Source organism: Mixophyes fleayi, chromosome 4, assembly GCF_038048845.1.
Source record: "Mixophyes fleayi isolate aMixFle1 chromosome 4, aMixFle1.hap1, whole genome shotgun sequence".
Lineage (NCBI taxonomy): Eukaryota > Metazoa > Chordata > Amphibia > Anura > Limnodynastidae > Mixophyes > Mixophyes fleayi.
This window is the reverse complement of record NC_134405.1, coordinates 15454241-15470369: the sequence shown is the minus strand read 5'-3', so window position 1 is coordinate 15470369 and position 16129 is coordinate 15454241. Positions and strand designations below refer to the sequence as shown.

The 16129-nt window shown below is 37.1% G+C and overlaps 2 protein-coding genes across 2 annotated transcripts; both read right to left on the bottom strand.

Moving 5' to 3' along the window:
- Positions 1-1754: 1754 nt before the first annotated feature.
- LOC142150441 (olfactory receptor 6N1-like) lies at positions 1755-4005 on the bottom strand. The gene is made up of 2 exons (XM_075205633.1): positions 3943-4005; positions 1755-2687 (listed from the first exon to the last, which is right to left on the bottom strand). Exons 1-2 carry the CDS (start codon positions 4003-4005, stop codon positions 1755-1757), a joined length of 996 nt encoding a protein of 331 aa, XP_075061734.1.
- Positions 4006-12479: 8474 nt separating this feature from the next.
- Positions 12480-14591, bottom strand: LOC142150440 (olfactory receptor 6B1-like). Its single transcript, XM_075205632.1, has 2 exons — positions 14529-14591; positions 12480-13412 (listed from the first exon to the last, which is right to left on the bottom strand). Exons 1-2 carry the CDS (start codon positions 14589-14591, stop codon positions 12480-12482), a joined length of 996 nt encoding a protein of 331 aa, XP_075061733.1.
- Between the last annotated feature and the right edge of the window lie 1538 nt (positions 14592-16129).

Here is a 16129-nt window from a genome sequence, read left to right as displayed (position 1 = left end):
TTATAGGAGAATTTCTTCTCTCGTTACGTCTAGGATCAACATTAAAAAAAACACATTTTATAACTTCTTTTTTATTTTTCCTTGCATCCCCTGTTTAGAGTTTTTATACAATCAGGATTAAAACTCTATAGGCAGACACTTACTTGCCCGGGGAGCCACGCCCTTTCTCTCCTTAAAAACAGCAGACACCATCCTGACTTAGGGTCTCTATTTATCTAAGGGAAGCGTCCATCACAAGAAAGCGGCATTTCCACTCATATATATTAACTTATTAATTTCCCAAATAAGTCTATCGAGTAGTTCACAAAACATCTCAACGCTTTCTGCCAGATATAGGTCATCAGCCTATACTGCAAAAGCATTTCATGTAACACATTAACTTTGCAAGTCACATCTCTTAACTTTGCAAACAGCTATACACCGTGTTAAAACACTAAAATGTATTTTGCTAGTTATGGGTGGCCAGTCCATACTGAAGAAAAGCACATTTAGACTAACAATAGTTTCTTACGTTTCTAAATTTCGAAGTTTCAAAGTTTTTGCAGAAACACATTAAATTAACTACTACACATTTAGCAATGAGGTCCTAGGTTACTTTACATATCAGCATCCACCCCCACCCTCTCTTCACTCACTGCTTTGGTACCTCGATACACTTCGGAGCACAGATATATTTAACACATATGATACTCACCAGTGCAGAAGAGTGTAGATCATCAATGTCTCCCCCTTGTCAAAGCAGTCATGAAGAGAGTAAGGTGTGGTATGTGATAGCCATAGGACGAGAGCCCCCAGCTTGTATAAAATATTCTCTTTCCGTCTCTTTAAATAATAAATGAGATGAGCAGGTTTCCAAAATATAATATTTCTATAGTTTATTATTAAAATGATACTATACATAGATACAGCCATACTGGACAAGCAGACATACGCCCAGGGTCTCAAATGCCAATTGACACTCTATATTTGATTAACTCCTACATTTATAAAGATGATACTCTTTATTACTTCAAAACACACCTTCCCAGCTTACATCACTGCTGGCAATCTAAGTCTCTATAATTAAAATGACATGTTCATCCTGGACGGTCATCTTGACCTTTAACGGTGCCAATATTTCTTTGGCCATATCCAGATATTGTGCAATAATGGAACTTTACTAAAAACATGTCTCCTGTTATGCAATTCTGTATTTTTCCATTTTCTAAAAGCACAGAAACAAAATTCAAGTTAATTTGTGCATTCTATTGAGCTAAATGGTAATATAGGGTTTTTGTTAATAATTACTTCGACAGTCTATAACCTGTGCGATAGATGGAGAGAGACTGCGGGCTGAAATCGTGTGTGGCCTCATACAGCGAACACCACAAAGTCACGGCAGCTGGGAGTGTGTTCGTGACAAGAATGATGAAAAAAAAGTGGTCAAAGTGCAGCATAAAATACCAATAAACAAAACAATTGACAAATCAGATTACCAGTTTCAGATACAGTATTTTTGCGGACCCAGCTAAAAAATAAATCAGTCTGTCGACTGCCATGATGGTTCCCATGGCTGCAGATTATGTAGAGCATGTCAAAGTCAAGTCTTATTTCATATATCAGAAGTTATTCCAGTAAATTGTATAACTCAGCATAATGAATTCAATTAGATAAATGTTTTTGGTCATTTTTGGAGGAGTTTTACCATTTACATAATTACTAAAGATTGTAAAGCAGCATATGTAACAAAACAATGTCAGTATTTTTTATTTTTACTAACATTGCATGCATAAATGAAAGTGCTTTATTTGATGAAAAGCTTCTTTAAAATCCTTGTTTCTGAAGGTATATATTATTGGATTCAGCAATGGAGTTATCACAGTGTACAACAGAGACAAGACCTTGCTTATTATCCATAACTGTTTTGTAGGAAACCCATAAACAACGATTAGTGTCCCATAAAATATGGAAACCACGATCAGGTGGGAGCTGCAGGTGGAGAAGGCTTTCTGTCTTCCGGTAAACGATGGTATCTTTAGGATAGTAAAGACAATATATGCATATGACATCACAATTATTATAAAGGGAACAATAATGGCTAAAACAATCATTACAAAAGTCTGAATGTGAATGATGGACGTATCAGAGCAAGACAGCTGCAATATGGGTTCAAAGTCACAGTAGAAATGGTCAATAACATTTGGCCCACAGAAATGCAAACTAAACATAGAATTTAGATCAATTATCATCATTAGAAAACTTAACAACCAAATTATAATAATAGATTTCACACAAAATAAACGAGTTACTATAGTGTTATAGTGCAAAGGGCTACAGATGGCCAGATACCGATCATAAGACATCACTGACAGAAGGAGACACTCCGAGGACTCTGAGGTGGAAAAGAAATAGTACTGGATGATGCATCCAATAAGTGACAGAGTGCCTCCTTCATATAGGACAAGGTGGAGCAGCTTAGGGACAATATCTGTAGTCAGTATTATGTCAAACAATGATAGCTGTGAGATGAAGAAGTACATGGGGGACTGAAGATTCTTGCTCAGTAGAAACAAAATCATGATAAGAAGATTTCCAGAAATGGTCACAGAGTAAATGATAATCAGAAGCAAGAACAGAGGGATTTTAAAGTTTTGAAGGTTTGGAAAACCCAGAAGTATGACTGAGGTGATATTGTTCTTATATATTACCTGGAAGAGAAACACAAAGTTCCATGTATATAGCTTTAGTAGTGAGAGACAACAAAGCACAATGATAGAGCATCATTTGTAAATTGCTGATATTCTTATTATAGCATTTTCTAAGTACAGATGGAGAAAATGTGAAAATACATGGGGGTAAATGTATCAAGCTGAGAGTTTTATGGCGAGTTTGAAGAACCAATCAAATTCTAGCTATCATTTATTTAATAGATTCTACAAAATGACAGCTAGAACCTTATTGGTTGCTATAGGCAACATCTCCACTTTTCAAACCAGCCGAAAACTCACAGCTTGATACATTTACCCCCAGATGTGTCAGCTTTCGTTAGAAAACGTGATATTGTCACAAGAGCCCAATAGCACAATAAAAATGTACTTTAAATGTATATGTGTCTTAGTAGCACTAATTATAAATATAATTGTTCAGTTAGTATGTTCAGTGATCCTATCCAAACTTTCTTTCTTTTTGCAGATTGTGGGGTATACTAGTATAAAATAATAATAATAATAATAATAATAATAATAATAATAATAATAATAATAATAATAATAAAAATAATAATAATATTTATAAATCCTGTGAACATTTCTACATTTCAGCTAAACAGAACATACAGTTTTCACAGACCAGTAGGGGTCGTGTAAAACACTATTGGAAAATAAAATTACTATACATGCACTTTTTAACATATTTTTTATGGTTTTGCACAGTAAAGATTTTATTCTCACTGCTATTGTGGCGAAATTGTATTGTGCACATATATTTATACTAACAAGATATTGACACATAAAGATGTGCTTTATTCAGCAAACTAACCATGTTCCTTGTAGAGATGTTTTATTTTAATCTTATTCTTACTTATATTATTTGTTATTATTATTGTATTGTCTAAAAATTGTTATTACATTAGTCACAGTGCACTTAAACAGGAAACTTTTGATGCTGCTATTTGCGTAAAATTATGCGCAGTCACCCTGAATTAATCACATGATGCCACAAAACATTTTTATTATGCTGCAGGATCATACTTTGCTAAATCAAATTCTGAGCTATTTATCCTCTTTATCATTAGCTTTATTACCATTTTTATTTACAAGATGAACATTACAGTAGATTTTTTCCTATGTAGAAATTTTGTACAACACTCGGTCCCTTATATAAAGAGTGAACCATTCCATGATAAATTTGTCACCTATGCTGCAGATTTTTAGTACCAAGTACTATCGCATAGATCCTGCTTACCTCAGCTTCATCAGGAATCCAGGGAGGTTCAAATTCTGTTGATATTGATGTCCTCAACAACATATTGGCAATGCTCAAATTTTTTTATGACTAACAGGTCTGTAATAACTTAAAATGTATCAAATAGCACTGTCAGGTAGTGCCCAATCAGTGCAGCAGAAAGATGATCATCTCAATGTAAGGGCATTTTATACATAAGTACAGACAGGTTCATAGGTCTAATGATTCCATAGAGAATTCATTCAGTTTCTCTTGTGTATGTGTAAGTAATATAATTATGATCAAAATTAATCTTTACAGATATAATATTTAAATAAATATTCCCAATTATTTTACGTGTAATTTATTCCCTTCAGAAAAAAAATCATATAGCAAATCTTTTAATATCAAACTTTCTACCTGTATTTTGTTCATCCATAAAAAGGCAGAAAGTTAAAATCAGGATACTTCACATACGATTATTTTGGAGTCCAAAATCTACATATTGATTTATTTATATAGTGCGACAAGAAGTTTGCAGAGTCATGGTATAAATGATAAAGAAGTTGGGTGGAACATCAATTGCACACAAAAGAATGCAGTAGTATAGGCCCAGGGTCAAATATTTTAAAATGTTATTTGATAGATGGAGATATACATAAACTGATAAAATATAAAAATAATAAATATACATAAAACAAATAAAATATTTCAAAAAAAGCACAGATCATGGACAGAGTTTGACACGGAGAGCTCCAGAGACAAAGATCTGTGAAAGAAAAATTGCAATGAGAGTGGAAATGAGAAATTTTGAGAAAAATGAAGGAGGCATATTTAGGAGTATGATTATGAAAAGAATTATATGTTGGAAACTGCACATAAGTGTATTGCTTTACATATAAAGAGAATGACTTGTGGGACCAGATGGGCTTACTCTGCCACCCGATGTTGGCCTTTGTAATGGGATCTTACACAGTTTAGCTGGGTTTCCTTCTTACTGCCAGTAATCGGCTGTTACTGGTGTCACCTTCCACCAGACACTGCCCGATTGCAAACTCCAACTGCAAACTAGTTGTAGGAGTAAAGTTTAGGATTGATGGGTAGCGAGCAGAGCATTGATATAGAGATGCTGGGTTCAACACAGAACAGTCAGGGAACATATGACAGTGATAGCTCGTATCAGTTAGTCACAGGGTACAGCAGGCAAAGGGCATCAGGCAAAAACTTAAAGCAGTGATAGTTTTTGGTCATAAAGGGTACAACCATTACACTCTAGTTAAAGGTTCTAGGGATAATCCAGAATACAGATGGAATATACATTTTAACAGGAACAAAATAGCTCTTTTTATACAGTTTTGGACACATATCCTGGCAGGAGGTAAGACAGCATAGCACAGGGGGATGATGAAAGGAGGGACAAAGACAGCATGGCACAGGGGGATGATGAAAGGGGGGACAAAGACAGCATGGCACAGAGGATGAAGAAAGGGGCAAAGGCAGCATGGCACAGGGGGATGAAGAAAGGGGCAAAGGCAGCATGGAGGGTGCAGTGCTATCATAAGAGGGCATAGCATGGTGATGATGAAGGGGCACAGTTATGTGTGTGTCACACTTCTGGTATTACAAACGGAACCCGAATAGCCAGGAAGTTCTGTAGTAAACAGGATTTATTTTGATATAGAAATAAATCTTAAATGTCCAGCAAGCAAGTCCAAAGTATCAACAAGATAAATATCTTGTAGAGGTATCAAGTCATTGTATTCCAAATCACAAGGGAGCAAGGTTCTGTGGAAGCATCTGGTTCAGACACAAACACAATACTCGAGCAAAGGCTGCATAACAGGAAGTGCCTTTTCTAGGCCCAAACAGGAAATGAGATCCAAGATGGAATCTTCCTGAGACAGTTCTGGACATCTTGGATAAAGGCTATTGTTAGGGCAAGTTCATATCAGAGATCCAAGATGGAAACTTCATGAGGCAATCACGGCCATCTTGAATGAGGGCAAATCTAAGGGCAAGAACATAACAGCGTGTGTGATGGCACAGGGAGCTTTTGGCAATGTAGTGTGTGTGAGGTAGATGGTGGCTAATTAATGGTTGCTATTTTGTTTGCGGGGTAATGGCAATACTATTATGATTTAACGGCGGGACTGGTTGTAATTTTCTAAATGTAGCCATTTTTTCCCAAATAGGGCCCCCAACATTCCAGTACCCAGACAAGCTGCCACTAAAGAAACCTGCGGCCACATGGGGTGAAAGTGAGAAGAACAGGTAGGAGAGAGCAGGAGAGTGTATGAAATGTGATTCTAGTGGGACAATGTCAATTTTTGGTGAGTGTTCTGCCCAATGTAAGGTACAGGCCAAGACTGTGAACTCTCTGTGTACACACTGCAATCTTTCTATACTTCACTGTGGTGCTAGATGTCTTAAAAGTCAGGAGTGCTTGGACATATGTCACGCTTCGGTGAATTCAGGGCCTAGCGCTTTTTTCCCCACCAGCCATGCCCCAATGATGCATAGCCATGCCCCCAATTGTATGACCACACCTAATACCAACTTTGGGCCGCCGCGCTGCATCGGTCAAGAAATCTACTCTCCTAGGTACAGCACTTTTACCCACCTCTTCCTCAACTCACCTAGCCAGCCTCAGTACTTTCTCTCTTGTTACTGAAAACGAGGTCTTCCCGCCCCACTCTTAGTTGTCCCCCTTAACCTGTTCTCTCGACCCCAGTCTCTCCCACCTTCACAACAACACCCAATGGTTACCTTAATTTACCTTAACTATTCAACCTGTCCCTTTTCTCTGGTCCTTTTCTTTTTATCTTCAGACATGTGCACATTTCTCCTATCCTCGAAAAGAGATCTCTCAACCATACCTCTCTCAACCATGTCTCCCTCTCCAGCTACTACCCTAAGTTTCTCCTCCACCTCCAAACTACTTGTGGTCTATTTATACGATGTTGTTTCCACTATTTTTTTTCCATTGTATTGTCAGTGTATTCATTTCAGTGCAAAATAGCTCCCAATCTTGCATCATGCTTCTCCGAACACATACAATATGTAATGCATTATTTGAATGTAAATCAAAATTATACAGCAATTTATATTTTATTTTACAGTGCAAAAGCTGAAGGCCATTGACTGGATTGTTCATATATATATAGATTTATATTACAAATATATATATATATATATATATATATATATATATATATATATATGTGGCGTGAGTTGGTCTGCTTAACATATATTGCAATATGTGGAACTAACATTCCCTGTTCTTAATATAGAACAGTACTTGGTACAGCTTTAACTACGTGTTTGGAGAGTGCAGAGTATCCCTGTTTTCATATATATATATATATATATATATAATCTGCTTTGTAGATCTCTTCTAAATTTTGGAGAGATGTATGTATATATTTATGGATGCTGTAGGTTATATAAACATTTACAACCCATAAATCTATTTTTGATTCCAATAATAAATCAAGGCAACTCTACTTATAGCTTTGGAATTACCAGCACCTTTGAAAAAGATTTACTTTCTAATCAAAATGATCAGAATATGTTAAACAGAATAGATCAAATCACAGTAATCAGCTAGGTGCATAACATATGGTCTAACAGTTTTACTGACAGAGGAACCAGACAGTTAATCACCCTGACAATGAAAGGGTTCATCCCAACAGGGCAACATTCACCATAACAAAACAGAAGAACAGAGGTATATACCAATCTGTTGGTAAAATGAACCATACCAGGGCTTAGTGTCTATAAGCGGTCTACAGCAAAATGCAGTCTTATGAAATTAGACTCAAGACTAATATCATATAAATGATCGACCAATATTTGACATACACACATTTACTTAACTTCACTTCCAAGTCAGAACTGTTTTTGAGGGTTAAACCTGCTTTAGTCAATTTGATATGAATATGACATGAAAGTGTATAGTTTACGGATGAACATTTAGAATGGTTCTCAATAGCATGTAAACATTGAGCCAAATAGTAACAGTTTCCTAATATTAATCAGGCTTATTATGTGAAAAGTAATACTAAATACATCACCAGACTTTAAAATTTCCACAAATATTCCTAATAAATATAAATTATTCTGCGGCATGCAACATGATGCCCCCTACCAACTAGAGTTCACTGAAGTCATTTTTTAAAATCTAAAATAGGGAATAGCTCTTTCCCTACGTATAAAAATGGTGGTATTTTATTTTCTGTTATAGGTCAGCATGTAAAAATACTTAAACAAACAGGGCATGGCAGTAGTACTGTGTTTGCACACTGCACTTTTTAATTAATGAGAAAAAAATGATCAACACCATGCAAACATAAAAACATGGATTACTTGTGACATGCAATGATAAACTAGCTGCAGTAACTTGTGGCTAGTGTGTGTCATTTAACTATTGCAAGTGGCCTTGTCACCTACACACATTGGAGGCAGAATTTTGTGTAGGCTGAAATCATCTTCCTTAAAAATTTTCTTTCGAAATGCAGCTTATAAGTTCATTACCAATGAACACTCTGAGGCACAAGACTGTGCCCCAGTAATGTCACTGGTCCCGAAGGAATTTATAAGCTGCATTCTCACGATGCTTCCACTGTGTGTAGACCACAGTTCCACTTCATAAAGACAGACCTGTACACCAATGAAATGATCTTCTCCTCTGTATCCACTCTGCTGAGTTTTTCCTTCTTCCCCTCTCTCCTGGACTTCTCCTCCCTCTCCTCTCTCCTGTGCTTCTCCTCTCTCTCCTCTCTCCTGGGCTTCTCCACCCTCTCCTCTCTTCTGGGCTTCTCCTCCCTCTCCTCTCTCCTGTGCTTCTCCTCTCTCTCCTCTCTTCTGGGCTTCTCCTCCCTCTCCTCTCTCCTGGGCTTCTCATCCCTCTCCTCTCCCCTGGGCTTCTCCTCTCTCTCCTCTCTTCTGGGCTTCTCCTCCCTCTCCTCTCTCCTGTGCTTCTCCTCTCTCTCCTCTCTCCTGGGCTTCTCCACCCTCTCCTCTCTCTTGGGCTTCTCCTCTCTCTCCTCTCTTCTGGGCTTCTCCTCCCTCTCCTCTCTCCTGGGCTTCTCATCCCTCTCCTCTCCCCTGGGCTTCTCCTCTCTCTCCTCTCTTCTGGGCTTCTCCTCCCTCTCCTCTCTCCTGGCTTGTCATCCCTCTCCACTATCCTGGGCTTCTCCTCTCTCTCTTCTCTCCTGTGCTACTCCTCTCTCTCCTCTCTTCTGGGCTTCTCCTCCCTCTCCTCTCTCCTGTGCTTCTCCTCTCTCTCCTCTCTCCTGGGCTTCTCCACCCTCTCCTCTCTCTTGGGCTTCTCCTCTCTCTCCTCTCTTCTGGGCTTCTCCTCCCTCTCCTCTCTCCTGGGCTTCTCATCCCTCTCCTCTCCCCTGGGCTTCTCCTCTCTCTCCTCTCTTCTGGGCTTCTCCTCCCTCTCCTCTCTCCTGTGCTTCTCCTCTCTCTCCTCTCTCCTGTGCTTCTCCTCTCTCTCCTCTCTCCTGGACTTCTCCACCCTCTCCTCTCTCTTGGGCTTCTCCTCTCTCTCCTCTCTTTTGGGCTTCTCCTCCCTCTCCTCTCTCCTGGGCTTCTCATCCCTCTCCTCTCCCCTGGGCTTCTCCTCTCTCTCCTCTCTTCTGGGCTTCTCCTCCCTCTCCTCTCTCCTGTGCTTCTCCTCTCTCTCCTCTTTCCTGGGCTTCTCCACCATCTCCTCTCTCTTGGGCTTCTCCTCTCTCTCCTCTCTTCTGGGCTTCTCCTCCCTCTCCTCTCTCCTGGGATTCTCATCCCTCTCCTCTCCCCTGGGCTTCTCCTCTCTCTCCTCTCTTCTGGGCTTCTCCTCCCTCTCCTCTCTCCTGGGCTTGTCATCACTCTCCACTATCCTGGGCTTCTCCTCTCTCTCTTCTCTCCTGTGCTACTCCTCTCTCTCCTCTCTCCTAGGCTACTCCTACCTCTTTCCCCCTCCTGGGCTTTTCCTCTCTCCCATCCCTCCTGGGTTTCTCATTCCTCCACTTTCTCCTTGGTCTCTCATTCTTTTTGTGTGTCTGGTTTTCTTCTCTATGTTCCCTCTTTGATTTTTGTCTTTTCTTTCACTAGGCTGGTCAACATCTTTAGCTTTGACATTAGGTTTCTGGGACTTATTTTGTTGTTTTTGCAATTTCTAGTATTCAATTTTTCCTTGCTAACCAGGGTCTGTTGCTTTTATGGTGGACAACAGCCACAAAAAATGTTTCTACATTCCCTTATCTCTTCAACCATTTTCTACATGTTTTGCTAATAAAATCTACTTGATAAATTGTAAGTACTTTTGCATTCCTTGTTCATCACTCTCCATTCTATTATAAAGGACAAAATGGGGTAATATATAAAGACTCTGAAAGCTAGAACTAGAGAGACATTTGTTCAAAATGATTAGTTTTTCTGTTTTTTATTTGTGCTTAAAATACATAACAATTAAGGTCAATTGTGCTCAATCTACACTGTGTTCTATAGAACCTTACTGGAACTTACTATAACACATTATGTAATAGGGACTGTATAAGTAGAGAATTGTCACATGGAAGGAATTTTCCCATCTTACTCTTCTTTCCCAGCATTGGATAACTTTGCCACCATTATCCATTCTTCCGATCATTTCATCTTGCTGGATGTATTTGCTGGGTTGTCTGTTATTATTCTCATGAAATAGACAAAACACCTTACAGTTTAACATGTATCCTTAAGGCTTCTTAAACTTAAATACAATCTAAAATGTAAGGATACTCTCAGTCAAGCTCCAAAATGTGATGGATTTATAACCATTTATGGGCAGCACAGTCACACAGAGGTAGCTGGGGTCATGAGTTTGATTCCCAACCAAATCTATATATATGTGGGGAGTTTCTATGCTCTCCTTGTGTTTGTTTGGGTTTCCTCTGGGTGCTCCTGTTTCCTCCCACACATCTAAAAATATACTGGAAGGTTAATTGGCTTCTGATGAAAATTAACCTTAGTGTGTCTGTGTCTCTGTGTATGCTAGGGAGCTTACACTGCAAATTCCAATGAGACAGGGACTAAGGTGAATGACAAATACTATTTATGTACATTGATGCATACTTGGTGGGGCTCTATACATGAACAGTAATAATAAGTATAATAATAATAATAATAATAATAATAATAATAATAATAATAATGTTAAAGCAGAAGCCTTAATGCAATGGTTAGCTGAAGATTCGGCACTATCATGCTTATAGTCATACATATAATTTGCTTTCTGCTTCTGTGCTTGTACTAACAGATTATCTTAGTTACCTTTTTTGTAGTATAGGGTATAAGTGTCTTAGAAACAGAAGAGCAGCTTCATAAAAAAACTTGTTAGTAGACTACATATTAACAATGTGTTTAAAATACATTTATTTGGTATGGAAGCCCCACTGTTAGCTTTGTTTTCTAATGTTTGCCATTTAATTCTCATACAAGCCCTCAGCTGACTTTTAACATCACTTCAACTATACATAAAGCCAACAGCATTTAGTGAAAAATATTTTATTAATAAACCGCACAGTACTGTAAACCGAACACACAGAGAGCGCTAGAACAATGCAGCATGGAATATACACCAAATTAAAATGTGTTTCCACATTAAAATAAAAAAAAAATAGTTTATTTTAATACAATAATTAAAGAATATTAGACGATGTTTTACTACATTAAAAAACATCATGCAACAGTAATACAGAGTATTTTAAAGTAGTGAAATGAGTGCTCATGTCAGACAACAATGTCACTATAAGATAGTGCAGAACATTTAGCCACAGGATGTAATGACATACCACGTCTGTATTGTGCAAGAAACACACCCATTAAGGCTTCTGCCTTAATGGAAATAATTTCAACGGTCCTTGGGGGGTGAATGGTAAAGTTTTAAAGTTCTTAAATTAAAAGTGTGATAAGACTTGATGGGGCCTTTTAAACTGTATGGTGTTTTGTCTATGGAATACGTGCTTATGGGAACCACGGGGGGAAAAAATAGCCTTATGACGATACACTCTGACTAAAGGTAACATTTTAGGAAGTTATGAACTATAAAATGTGATACATTAGATGTTTTCATGTGTAAGAAATACAAGCACATTCACAATGCATAAGAACGTATCATAGAATGATAAAAAAAAGTGGTCAAAGTGCAGCATAAAATACCAACAAACAGAACAATTGACAAATCAGATTACCAGTTTCAGATACAGTATTTTTGCTGACCCAGCTAAAAAATAAATCAGTCTGTTGACTGCAATGATGGTTCCCATGGCTGCAGATTATGCTAGGGCACGTCAAATATTGGAAATATAATTGCTAAATCTTGCCTTGTTTTCATCTCCAACTGGTAATTTTAGGCAGAAGTCTTGTTTCATGTATCAGGAGTTATTCCAGTAAATATTAATACTTAGCATAATGACTTTAATTAGATACACATTTTAGTCATTTTTGAGGGTTTTTACCATTTACATAACTACTAAAGATTGTAAAGCAGCATATGTAACATTTACAATGTCAGTATTTTTTTATTTTTACTACCATTGCATGCATAAATTAATGTGTTTTATGTTATCAAAGGCTTCTTTAAAATCCTTGTTTCTGAAGGTATATATTATTGGATTCAGCAATGGAGTTATCACAGTGTAAAACAGAGACAAGATCTTGCTTATTATCCATAACTGTCTTGTAGGAAACCCATAAACAACGATTAGTGTCCCATAAAATATGGAAACCACGATCAGGTGGGAGCTGCAGGTGGAGAAGGCTTTCTGTCTTCCGGTAAATGATGGTATCTTTAGGATAGTAAAGACAATATATACATATGACATCACAATTATTATAAAAGGAGCAAAAATGATTAAAGCAACCATTACAAATGTCTGAATGTGAATGATGGACATATCAGAGCAGGACAGCTGCAATATGGGTTCATAATCACAGTAGAAATGGTCAATAACATTAAGCCCACAGAAATGCAAACTAAACATAGAATTTAGATCCATTATCGTTATTAGAAAACTTAACAACCAGATTATAATAATAGATTTCACACAAAATATACGAGTTACTATAGTGTTATAGTGCAAAGGGCTACAGATGGCCACATACCGATCATAAGACATCACTGACAGAAGGAGACACTCCGAGGACTCTGAGGTGGAAAATAAATAGTACTGAATGATGCATGCAATAAGTGACATAGTGCCTCCTTCATATAGGACAACGTGGAGCAGATTAGGGACAATATCTGTAGTCAGTATTATGTCAATCAGTGATAGCTGTGAGATGAAGAAGTACATGGAAGACTGAAGATTCTTGCTCAGTAAACACAAAATCATGATAAGAAGATTTGCAGAAACGGTCACAGAGTAAATGATAATCAGAAGCAAGAACAGAGGGATTTTAAAGTTTTGAAGGTTTGGAAAACCCAGAAGTATGACTGAGGTGATATTGTTCTTGTATATTACCTGGAAGAGAAACACAAAGTTCCACGTATATAGCTTTAGTAGTAAGAGGCAACAAAGCACAATGATTGAGCATCATATGTAAATTGCTGATAGTCTTATTATAGCATTTTCCAAGTACAGATGGAGCAAATGTGAAAACACATCATGTGTCAGCTTTCATTAGAGAACGTGATATTGTCACAAGAGCCCAATAGCACAATAAAAATGTACTTCAAATGTATGTGTCTTAGTAGCACTAATTATAAATATAATTGTTCAGTTAGTATGTTCAGTGCTCCTATCCCAACTTTCGGTCTTTTTGCAGATTGTTGGGTATACTAATGTAAAATAATAATAATAATAATAATAATAATAATAATAATAATAATAATAAAAATATTTATAAATCCTATGAACATTTCTACATTTTAGCTAAACAGAACGTACAGTTTTCACAGACCAGTATGGGTCGTATAAAACACTATTGGAAAATTAAATTACTATAGATGCACTTTTTAACATATTTTTTATGGTTTTGTACAGAAAAGGTTTTTTCTTACAGCTATTGTGTAAAAATTGTATTTTGCACATATATTTACACTAACATGATATTGACACATATACCCATAAAGATGTGTTTTATCCGGCAAACTAACCATGTTCCTTGTATAGATGTTTTGTTTTAACTTTATTTTTACTTATATTATTTATTATTATTATTATTATTATTATTATTATTATTATTATTATTATTATATTGTCTAAAAGTTGTTATTACATTAGTCAGAGTGCACCTAAACAGGACACTTTTGATGCTGCCATTTGACTGTAAACTCAACTTTGCGTAAAATTATGCGCAGTCGCCCTGAAATAATCACATGATGCCACAAAACATTTTTTTATGCTGCAGGATCATACTTTGCTATATCAAATTCTGAGCTATTTATCCTGTTTATCATGCAATTAGCTTTATTACCATTTTTATCTACAAGATGAAAATTACAGTAGATTTTTTCCTATGCAGAAATTTTGTCCAAAACTCGGTCCCTTATATAAAGAGTGAACCCCTCCATGATAAATTTGTCACCTATGTTGCAGATTTTTAGTAACATGTACTATCGCACAGATCTTGCTTACCTCAGCTTCATCAGGAATCCAGGGAGGTTCAAATTCTGTTGATATTGATGTCCTCAACAACATATTGGCAATGCTCAAATTTTTTTATGACTAAACAGGTCTGTAATAACTTAAAATGTATCAAATAGCTCTGTCATAGAGTCCAATCAGTGCAGCAGAAAGATGATCATCTCGATGTAAGGGCATTTTATACATAAGTACAGACAGGTTCATAGATCTGATGATTCCATAGAGAATTCATTCAGTTTCTCTTGTGTATGTGTAAATAATATAATTATCATCAAAATGAATCTTTAAAGGTATAATATTTAAATAAATATTCCCAATTATTTTACGTGTAATTTATTCCCTTCAGAAAAAAACAAATCATATCGCAAATCTTTTAATATCAAACTTTCAACCTGTATTATGTTCATCCATAAGAAGTCAGAAAGTTACAATCAGTACATTTCACATACGATTATTTTGGAGTCCAAAATCTACATATTGATTTATTTATATAATGCGACAAGAGGTTTGCAGAGTCATGGTATAAATGATAAAGAAGTTGGGTGGAACATCCATTTCGTACAAAAGAACGCAGTAGTATAGGCCCAGGGTCAAATATTTTAAAATGTTATTTGATAGATGGAGATATACATAAACTGATAAAATATAAATATGATAAAAATGATAAATATACATAAAACAAATAAAATATTTCAAAAAAGCACAGATCATGGACAGAGTTTGACACGGAGAGCTCCAGAGACAAGAATCTGTCAAAGAAAATTTGCAATGAAAGTGGAAATGAGGAAATTCTGAGAAAAGTGAAGGAGGCATATTTAGGAGTATGATTATATAAAGAATTATATGTTGAAAATGCACATAAGTGTATTGCTTTACATATAAAGAGAATGACTTTTGGGACCAGATGGGCTTACTCTGCCCCCCGGTGTTCTTTGTGATGGGATCTTACACAGTTTAGCTGGGTTTCCTTCTTAGTGTCAGTAATTGGCTGTTACTGGTGTCACCTTCCACCATACACTGCCCGATTGCAAACTCCAACTGCTCACTAGTAGTAGGAGTAAAGTTTAGGATTATACATAATATACATTTTAACAGGAACAAAATAGCTCTTTTTACAACGTTTTGGACACATATCCTGGCAGGAGGTATCCATCCTTCTGCCCTTTTAACCAACATGTATCAGCCTGGAGGGGTTTCACACATGTAAAATAATTGCAGGGGGGAGTGTACTTCCTAGCAGTCCATGAGCGGCCAGGAGGAGGCTCAGCCTCTCCACCCCTGGTGCCACTATGTTTGGGTGGGAGACTTAATATTGAAATTTTCACCCTAAAACTGTTTCCAGGGGTCTTGTCCCAGGGACTGACTGCCGCCCACCAGCTGAATTCGTCTCCAGAGAGTGGGCATCCATATCCTGTGGCAGCAGTTCACAGGCTGCTGTTCCTGGAGATTTCCAAGCCCCAGTCTGTTTCATATGAATACAGGAGGCACCATTGGAAGCCCACAGCACTGACGCTGCCGACGGGTGTAATCTGTAATCAGCTCCCACTAGAACATCCCATGAAGGGAACCGGAGCGAAAGCCATAATACTGCC

Coding starts and splice junctions, on each gene's coding strand:
- LOC142150440 (XM_075205632.1), bottom strand. CDS start 14,591: ATGTTGTTGAGGACATCAATATCAACAGAATTTGAACCTCCCTGGATT. Junction 13,413..14,528: donor GGATTCCTGATGAAGCTGAG/GTAAGCAAGATC, acceptor TTTCTCTTCCAG/GTAATATACAAGAACAATAT.
- LOC142150441 (XM_075205633.1), bottom strand. CDS start 4,005: ATGTTGTTGAGGACATCAATATCAACAGAATTTGAACCTCCCTGGATT. Junction 2,688..3,942: donor GGATTCCTGATGAAGCTGAG/GTAAGCAGGATC, acceptor TTTCTCTTCCAG/GTAATATATAAGAACAATAT.